General features: G+C 36.0%; 1 protein-coding gene across 3 annotated transcripts in view; it reads left to right on the forward strand.

Annotated features, from left to right (window-relative positions):
• LOC126972796 (probable cytochrome P450 49a1) overlaps positions 1–4,017 on the forward strand; it is a 40,538-nt gene extending 36,521 nt beyond the window's left edge. For all 3 annotated transcript variants that reach the window (XM_050819848.1, XM_050819849.1, XM_050819850.1), the window contains exons 8-10: positions 1,211–1,358; positions 2,437–2,676; positions 3,379–4,017. In XM_050819848.1, the coding sequence (XP_050675805.1) occupies positions 1,211–1,358; positions 2,437–2,676; positions 3,379–3,696 (706 nt within the window). In that variant the 3' untranslated portion in view covers positions 3,697–4,017. The remainder of the gene's footprint in view (positions 1–1,210; positions 1,359–2,436; positions 2,677–3,378) is intronic.
• The last annotated feature ends 6,494 nt before the right edge of the window (positions 4,018–10,511 follow it).

Here is a 10,511-nt window from a genome sequence, read left to right on the forward strand (position 1 = left end):
CTGTACTGTGCTCTCGTCAAAATAGAAGGGTGCGCGCGAGTTTATAGGAGAAATCGAATTCCAGTGAAGTGCACAGTTAATTCGTATCTACGAGTTAAATACTTAGATCATTTATACATCTAGATAGACTGTGACAGCTGGGAAAACGTCGTAAAAAATTGAGAAGAACTACAAATCGTGATTGTAAGACGTAGCTTGTCACACACACTAAAGTGATAAACCTGTAGCCCGATTCACGTATATTCTAACGATCCAAAAATCTTTGTAGTTCAGAAGTCGTCCTATTGAAACTTGGTCCAAAATTGGTATTCACGTACTGATTCGATAAGACGACAACTCAATAGGACTGAAACTCAGCGACTCATCGACGACTTGCGATAGGACATTGCCAGTCTAATTCTACTATTCCTTTATTTTCTACCTTATTCTTCTAAACATGTTTTTTATGATATCAGAGTCTTTTGCTCAGTTACTAGTACTCAACCTAACAATATTTGAAGCCGAAGCGACGTTCTCTTCGCCGGTCTTCCCTTTCGGAAAGATCCAAAAGTAGCCAAGACAAGCTGATATTCATGTTTATGAAAAAACTTTCAACAACCAACAACTGCAAATTACTAACTTCAGTTCAGCGACTTCTCAGACGTTCGATTTGACATTAAATCGTTTGTAAGAAGATAGCAGAATACCACTGACACAACGATTGAAGTCCGTATAGCTGACGTGAATACATTTAGCGATTTTTGAATAGGATCGTTTCTCGAACGTGCGATTTAAATCACATGAATACGAATCGTAGGTGAATGACAGATGTCGCTGCGATATCGCTCATGTAAATTTACGTGAATCGGGCCGCAGCAGGCCTGATTTCACTGGTTGTCTAGAAGCAAGAGGCTGTATGGATAATTAAATTAACCAAGGTTAAATATTTACTGCCTTACAAATAAAATTGGCATAAAGTTATAACTAGGCATAAACCAAGAATATGTTAAATGTTTACAAATAGACATTTTGCTTACGAATGGTTTGTTCGAACGTATAACGTTTTCCGCGTTTATTTGTTAGGCAGCTTGTCATTCGGAAAACTTCAGAATTATTATTGTATTGACAGTGTTGTCAACGATATTATAAACTTTTTGCATTTTCTTTGTTTATCATCAGTTATAACTTTATACCAAGTTCATTTATAAGGCCGTATGTGTTTTGTCCATAGACTTATGGAGTACTTCTTGGAGAATGCACAAAGAAACCTCGAGGGTGGTGAGATACGATCAGAACAAATACTGATCCACAAGCTGAGGCCGCTCGGAGATAAGATGTTGCCGTTTGTTGCGGATGCCTTCCTGGCTGGGGCTGAACCAGTACGTATTACTTTATTGTTGTAAGGAATAACTGATATAAGTGCAGCTGTGGTAGCCATGTGGTATCCAGCTGCAGTTTTTGTAATAATTTTTTCGAGAGGAGGAAATAGTATATTACGCACCTAGGGAGAAAATGAGGTCATTCTCACCCGCGGAATATTCACATATTGAGTGGCAATGTTCTAATAATCTCAATTTCAATTTTCAATTTCAATTTATTACAATTCCATAAATACAATCTTAAATATAACATTTGGATTCTCACGCGGTGCATATACGATTTTTTTCCCATCTGGATGAAAAGCTCGCGTTTAGTCCCTGGTACGAGAGACAAAAGTCGTCTTGCCGGGAGAGAATTGGCCACTTTTGTCTCTCGTATCAGGGACTAAAAGACAGCTAATCATCGAGGTGGAAAAAAAATACATTTACGTATTTAGACCCCAAAAAGGGGTGCATACTATGTCGGGCTGTGGTATAAACACCCTCTAATGCCTAAAAACTTTTCTAAGCTCGGTAGGTAACTCGAAAGCTTTTCCAGCGAAGCCGGGCTGGACGCTAAAATTGTAGCTCATAGGCGCGGGGCGTCCCGGAACGAGACTCGAACCTCAGACCGACTGCTCGCTTGGCTGGAATTTGTTTTTGAAGTTATACTTCTTTAGGCGCGTTATGAAAAAATTATGAGAATGAAAGTTTAAGATGCGCGCGCATCACTGTTACACAAAAGTAACAGGGTGAAGTTGGTTCCTAAAATTTTCTAACGTTTGCGATATTTGTTTTTTTATTGGTTTCTTCATCCATTATTAGGACAGCCAAAGGGTTCAAGCACATACAGCCGTATTCGTTATTTAATTATTAATTGTCAAAGCCATCTTTGCAAGATTTTTATAATATTGTTCTTTCTACAAGCGTAGAATAGCAGGAAGTATAAATAATTTTAAGGATTTTTGCTTTGTGACGTTAAAGAAGTATAAACTCTTGCGTGCATACATAAGTACACACACACTTTGTTTAAATTTTTTGGGATCATTTTGTTAAAGTATATAATCCCCTAATAAATCATTCATGTCGTTTGGTCCAGCTTGCTCAGTCAGCTGTCAGCATGTGCTATCACCTCTCGCTGCACGCGGCCCTACAGCAGCGCGCGCATGACGAGCTATGCTGGAGCCGAGCGTGCAGGGAAGAGGGGGCCGCGGGGGGGGAGCTACCCTACATCACCGCCTGCGTCAGAGAAGCGATGAGACTCAAGCCGGCCACCGGAGGAGTGGTGCGCCGCGCCACTGAAAGACTACTGCTAGATGGATACGAAGTACCGGCTGGGGTACGAAATTCATTTATTGTTTCGTATATTTTGGTCATTTCAAATGCAGTTTCAACCAGAGCTTTATCTGTGGTTAATGTACCTAAAAATTTCACTACTTTTACTGGGTTGCACCAACGAACTTTAGCAATAACAAACATGTTAAAGTACCCGTTAAGACAAAAATGTGTTGCACCACTTGACAATTTTTCGATTACGTTATAACTTTAACTGTTAGCCGTAACATTCCAATCTTCGCCGGTTAACTATTACATATAACAGCTAATATGATGCAACTCAGCCTAAGACTATTTTTTTAATGAAAATAAGGAACGAGACGAACAGGACGGGTAGCTAATGGTAATTGATACGCCCTACCCATTACAATGCAGTGCTGCTTAGGATTCTTGAAAAATCCAAAAAATCTGACCGGCACGACAATTGCGCTCGTCACCTTGAGACATAAGATGTAAAGTTTCTTTTGCCCAGTAATTGCAATAGCTATGGTGCTCTTCAGACCGAAACACAATAATGCTTACATATTACTGCTTCACGGCAGTAAGAGGCGGCGTTATGGTACCTGCAATCTAGCCGGCATCCTGTGCAAAGGAGTCTCCCAGTGGTAATATGAATAACTAATGAGTGCTAATTCGTGAAGTGACAGTACCGGTTTGGTCTTATACTGCATCATTAACATTATTATTGCATAATAATTAATTACAGGTGGACATAGTTCTGGCTCATGGAGTATCAAGCAAGAATGAATCCGAGTGGGGCCGAGCAAACTCCTTTATCCCGGAACGTTGGTGCCACGACAGCGCTTCACCGCTAAGAGCCACGAGAGCTCATTCCTTCGCATCTCTTCCGTATGGCCTAGACTGCCCTGTGTCTGGCATGGCTGGCAGAATGTTAGCCAAGCTTGCAGCCAATATGCTTGACAAATATAGACTGGAATGGCACGGACCACAACCAAAGCTGGTCACAAGTGGTGTCAATAAACTTCAACCTCCTTACTATTTTGTGTTGCAAAACGCTTCGTGATTTTTATTTTATTACTTATTATTGAAATGAAATTTCTTTATCAACGTATGAGAAAATTTTTATAGCAAATCGACACGATTTTCGGATAAGCGCCATTTTGTTTTTTTAATCCAAGATGGCCGCCGCGCAAAATTATAATTTCAACATTATGGATATCGTATCCGAGGTTCTCGAGGGTGCAGAGAACGAAATTGGGATAATTTTTAAGGTTATGTTACACGGTATTATTAGCTTTATTATCTTTTGTATAAATATAATTAAGATTGTTATTCAAAATGTAACCATATTATTATTATTCTGTGAAATAAAAACTGAAACATATTTTTTTGTTTTTAATTTAATAGTGTATAATCGTGGTTTTGTTAACTTTCGCTAAGTAGGCTTGTTGGTAGAAGAATTAAAATGAAGGCACCTATACGTATCTCTTTTATAATAGTTTCTTACTAATTTTTAAGAGTCTCGTACGTGAACGCGTCCGTCCGACCAACCATCTGGCAGTCAGCGGGCTGTACGAAGAATTTTTTTTTTTTTTTCAAGATGAGAAAAATATATTTTCTTATTTTGGCCACATTCTGAATAACTTTCTAGTGACAAGGGCAGGGCCAAGGCTAGAAGGATTGAAAATATAAAAGCGGTTACCCGCCTTAAAGACGGCAAGTCTCCAGTTTACCTCAGGCGCTGCAAGACAGTGTGGGCAATAACATTAGATGACCCGTACGCACATATGTACTCCTCTACCATATAAAAACATGAAATAAAATGTGCAATGTCCACAGCAGGGATCTCGCAACTCGATCTTAAGATCAGACAGGTTATTTATAGATAAAACAGATGATAATATAAATACTAGTATATTTTCTTAGATGAATATTAGTTTGAAATATGTAGATATTCATATTATGGTATATACCATATCTAGAAGTTATAAACGCAATGGATGATTAATTATCTGTGTTATAAGTTTTCTCTCTTTGAATTTGTTATTTGCCAAAAATTCAAAATAGTCTTTTTTCCATTCCTCCTATACAAACATGTAAAATATTATTAATTGATAATTATAAACATTTTCTAACTATTTCACTGGACTCTAAATTTTTTATATGTCATTATAGTAAAAAATGCATAAAAAAATCACAGTATTTCGTACTCCTGCGCAACTGTAAGAATTAAAAAATATTACCGGGTGATGCGGGTCAACGACCCGCATCGCTCGGTTCGTGTCTCAGCCATGCCCGCGTCTATGCGTATATATCTAATGCTATAGATATACGTTCGAGCGCTTTTTGCCTAAAGTGTTGGGAATCGCTTAATGAACCAAAAATTTTTCGTCGTAGAAAAATATGGAATAATAATAGTCGAAAATGAGGCTCAGAGCGTTTCCATGTGATCTTGAAGATATAAATGTATTTCCTCCAAAATTGCTGCAAAATCTATTAACAATTATAAAATTGCAGTTATTTAATTTATAGATTAGTATGACAATAATCTGTCATACCTAACACGAAAATTAATCTCTCGGAAATAATACTTACTGAAAATTTGAGCTTGAATTGAGCTGGCTAACTTTGTGCCAAAATTATCAGACCTCCTAGTTTTGTGCTGGAATTAATTAATTGTGCGAGGTGCCGGATACACTGAAATTTATTGATGCAACAAATCAATTGCGCGCTTTTATAGATTGCTTCGAATCCAATCTCGTCAGAACGAAATGAATTTCCGCTACTTAAAATATGCTGGTTAGATATTTCAATTGCAAAACCCACAAGAAAGCAGAGTCTATCGGAATTTATTTAAAGACTCATTTTTTCAATTCAGGACATAATAGAACGTTATAGGCTTTCTTAATTCTTTTTGGTTTTAATTCCCAATTATTCATTGCATTATTGTATAGATTCTTTGAAAATATCTGGTGAGAAAAAAAAAATTGCAAATATATTTCTCATATTATACTTATCTTTTCGCCTAAGGTTTGAAATTACTCTAATTTTCTATATTCTTCGTAAAGATAGATAACGTATCACTAGCGAGCGATTTACTTCAGACATACTATTGCATATTTTTGCAAAAGCGAGCTGATGTTGCTATATTCTTGCTTCGAGCTTGGTAAAGACTAAAGACAGTCACTCAAAGAAAAATTTAAAGCAATAAATATTATGACTGTTAATTGTCAGTACATTTTCATAAATGTACTGACAATGAACAGAATATTTTTGCTCTAAATAGTGATTAATACACAAATAAAATTTGAAAAACAAAATTTTATGAACGATGCGGGACTCGAACCAATGACCTCCGGCGTTCCGTGCCGGTGCTCTAACCAACTGAGCTAACCGTTCGAGTAACGCCTCGTTATAAAATCTTGTTTGCTTTGTTCAACTCTCAGGTTGTGGCTTCATCTACAGGATCTACTTTACAGTTGATAACCTGCTCAACCCCAATATTTGCATATTAGGAAATTAACTTGAGAGTCGCTCTTGTAAATCTAAACAATATGTTATGTTTTTAAAGTAATAACCCTCACTTCTAGGATTATTACACAAATAAAATTTGAAAAACAAAATTTTATGAACGATGCAGAACTCGAACCCTCGACCTCCGGCGTTCCGTGCCGGTGCTCTAACCAACTGAGCTAACCGTTCGAGTAACGCCTCGTTATAAAATCTTGTTTGCTTTGTTCAACTCTCAGGTTGTGGCTTCATCTACAGGATCTACTTTACAGTTGATAACCTGCTCAACCCCAAAACCCAAACCGATGCTCTAGTCGAGGTCGTGGGTTCGAATCCCGCATCGTTCATAAAATTTTGTTATTCAAATTTTATTTGTGTATTAATCCTAGAAGTGAGGGTTATCACTTTAAAAACATAACATATTGTTTGAATAGTGATTTTCATGTTTATAACACAATGACGTTCTATATGTTTAGAACATTATTATTATAAGACTAGAAACAAGGGATTGCTTGTAACTATTTCTAGTAGGCTTCCTAAGATACATAATAGCTTTAAGGGTAAATGTATACACTTTTATAATAAAGTCCCAGCCACTGTTCAAGCATTAACTTTAAATAAATTATTAAAAAATAACTAAGCTATACTGCCGTAAGTCCTACTACTCTATAGCTGAATATCGAAGTGATCGGACAGCCTGGGAGTATGAATATTTTATAAAACAACAATGACTGTACAATATTGTATATTTTATTGAAAAGAGCGCCTAAAAAGAATTCTGGGAGTTTCTTGCGCCGCTTCTCTCTTAGAGCGCAATTTGTTTCCGAAGCGGTGGTAGTGTTTGAAATGGCATCAAAAATAATTCTACAGGAATCAGTTTTGACAAAATAAATGCCTTTTATGCCTTTTTACGATACATAGGTAAGTATATTCATATTTTAGTTTAGTTAACTAATACTAATACGAAATAGTCTATTCCTCGTGACTTTGACTATCAAATTAGTAAGCAATTTACCCGCAAAATTAAAAAAAAATATGAAATCTGTGAAAATTTAATAGGTAAGGTCGGTAGGTGCAATAATTAGTCTAAGTTAAACACATGTTTTTGATGTATGCTGTTTGTGTTATTATATAAAAAAACATATAAAACATATTTTAATCAACAGGTAGTCGATCCAGAGACAAGCTCATTAATTCTTTTTGTTAACAAATAAATATAGTATAATATATGCATATATATAACAAATAAATAATATAAATATTAGTAAAGATAACAGGACCTTAATCCTCCAGTTTTCCAGTGGGAGGCTCCTTTGCACAGGATGATCGCTAGATTATGGGTACCGCAACGGCCCCATTTTTATGCCTGGAAGCAGTAATGTGTAATAATTACTGTGTTTCGATCTGAAGGGCTCCGTACCTAGTGAAATTACTGGGCAAATGAGACTTAACATCTTATATCATCATTTCTAGAATCCTGAGCGGTACTGCATTGCAGGGCGAATCAGTTACCACCAGCTGAACGTCCTGCTCATCTCGTCCCTTTTTTTCATAAAAAAAAAACTCTATTAAAGTAGGTTATTGAAGCATTCTTCTAAATTCAATAAAATAAACGTTAAAAGTGACAGAAGAACCTTTAAATCCTCTAAGTAAAATTAATGATCAATTAAGATAGGCCTTGAGGTGTAAACGTTACAGGGATTTGCCGAAATTGCTAACAGAAGTAATTAGAGAACAGATTGAGATCCTCGAACGAAGTACATTAATTAACGGCGACAACTTAATTACAGATTGATCATAAATAAGTCCTGCCTACCAACCAGTGCTTAACAATTTACTTAGTCAATTAGAAGCCGGGAATCTTTATTTTCTTCTAATTTGGTCTGTTGACGTTAATTCATTTTTTTTTATATTTACGGCTAATGCTTATATCATTTATACGTCTAGATAGACTATGACAGCTGTGAAAACGTCGAAAAAATTGTGATTAGGACCAACCTCTATTTAGAGCAATTCACGCACACTATCACAAAGTGTCATACAAATCGCGAGTGTAAGACGTAGCTTGTCACGCACACTAAACTAATACTCCTGGCCTGTTTTTATTGGTTGTTTAGCAGCATAATACTCGATCTAGACGTATAAATTATTTATGGGCTTCAATTAAATCAATTAAATCTAAATTAACAATAACTAACTGTGTAGTCCGGTCTTTGGCCAATGTCAATTAAAATTTATAATAAGTCACCAGTATACTTAAAAGCCAAAACCAATATTAATAAATTAGTGAACTCTTTGAAAAAAGTTATGAAAGTACTATTTCTTTTTTTTTAGGGGATTTTTTTTAATGTCTGATCATTGCTATGTCTTCCGCGGTGTAACGTATTTTTTTAATTAATACAATTAAAAATATACCTTGGACATATTTTCATTTGCGAATCCGATACGCACTTGACTTTTTCTATATTATAGTCATAGGGAACTCTTATTATGAATAACAACGGAGCAATGAACCGTCGGTCAGTATAATACCGGCTCCACATATAAAAGCGAAAGAGAATGTGTATGTACAACTCACTAAGGGCGGCTGAATAAGAGTGGGGCTGTTGTTCTTTATGGATTATTCGTTGTGGCCAAGTCCTAAGAACTTAAAAGTTAGATACCTAATCATATTATTAATACCAGCAACAAATATAAACTTGTAATGTCTGCTAATCGGCTAGCTGCTAGGTCAACATACTAAGGTTAAAAACATGCAGAAGGTGCCTCATTGCGATATGTAGTGGTCGCGGTTTAGCTCGCTACCTCGATGTCACCTCCAGGCTCCATTTAAAAGAAATGTATGGAAAAAGAAAAGCACGAACATGTCGCAGTGTGATACATCGCGGGTCACTTCGTTGTTTACCTAGATGTCTACGTCAAACCAAAATATTTTGTTTTTAAGTCGCGGTCGATGGCATATATTTTCTAATGTGTGGTATATTCAGACTTTACGTGTAATATTAATAATAATAATAATAATATAAGCCTTTATTCAGATAGTATCCTTTACATATATACTTACAAACTATCCTTAATTAAGTATCTATCACTATCTGTTTGTCTATTGACAAAGGCCTCTTCCAACTTCTTCCACTCTTTTCTATCTTTAGCTAACATATACCATGTCTTGCCTGCTATCGTCCTAAGTTCGTCTGACCATCTCCTGTATTGTCCCCCCGGTTTCCTTTTTAAGTTTCTGGGATACCAGTCTGTGATACATTTGCTCCATTTATCTATACCCCGGAGGGTGTGTCCCGTCCAGCGCCATTTAAATTTTCTTATAGCATAAGTGAAATTAGTGATTTTTGTTTTCTGTCTTAAGTCTGTGTCTCCTCTCCATGGCTCTTTGGCAAGTCTCTAGTTTTTTAATCTGTCTTTGCGTAGGCGACCAAGTCTGACAACCGTAGGTCAATACAGAAATTTATTTTGATATCTTTGCTTTTCATTACTTCTTTGAGTCCCCAGTATTTTTTCCAAGCATGTCCTATTCTTGTATCAATTTCTTTTTCTTGACCTTTTTGTGATATAACTTGTCCTAAGTAAGTGTATTGATGTACATATTCGATATTGTTATTGCTTACTACAATTGGTTGTTCTGACTTGTTTGTCATTGCTTTAGTTTTGGCAATATTCATAGTAGACATAGACCCACTAGGCGACTTTGTTTTTCGAGGTCATGTATCATTTCCACTAGTTCCAAATGAGAGAAGGCAAAAACTATTAAGTCATCCGCAAATCTTAGATTGCTTAATTTTATACCATTAATATTAAGGCCCTTTTCCATCCAATTAAGATTTCGGAAGATTTCTTCTAATATTAATATTTAACATTGAATTTAAATACTTATTTGAATAGGAATCATACCAATTAGTTTATGTAAAATATAATGTAGAGTGATCATTTAGGTACCATCAAATGGGCTCGATCGTTGATGACTGACAAATTATACATATTTCGAGTATCTTTTCGGGCTGTGATATCAAATCACCCTACTCATGATAAACGACGCGCATGCTACATCTCATCATATGTGAGACTAGTGATGCGACTCGAGTAGGATTTAGTGACTCGAGTTTTCGAGTCACTCGAGTAAACTACTTACATTCCTTATAACTCGAGTAAGAATTTATCACTCGAGCTGAGTTTAGATTAAGAACTTTTAAATACCTTTAATTAATGAAGTTGCCATGCAAAAAGGACTTTAATTTGCAAATAAGAAGTTTTTAGTTTTGTTGTTCAAAATTAACTTTATATCAAAATTAAATTAAGGACGCGTACTCAAAACAGAGAGGTATCGAATCGCACCACTACACTGACACCGCTCAA

The sequence above is a fragment of the Leptidea sinapis genome, chromosome 27, assembly GCF_905404315.1.
Source record: "Leptidea sinapis chromosome 27, ilLepSina1.1, whole genome shotgun sequence".
Lineage (NCBI taxonomy): Eukaryota > Metazoa > Arthropoda > Insecta > Lepidoptera > Pieridae > Leptidea > Leptidea sinapis.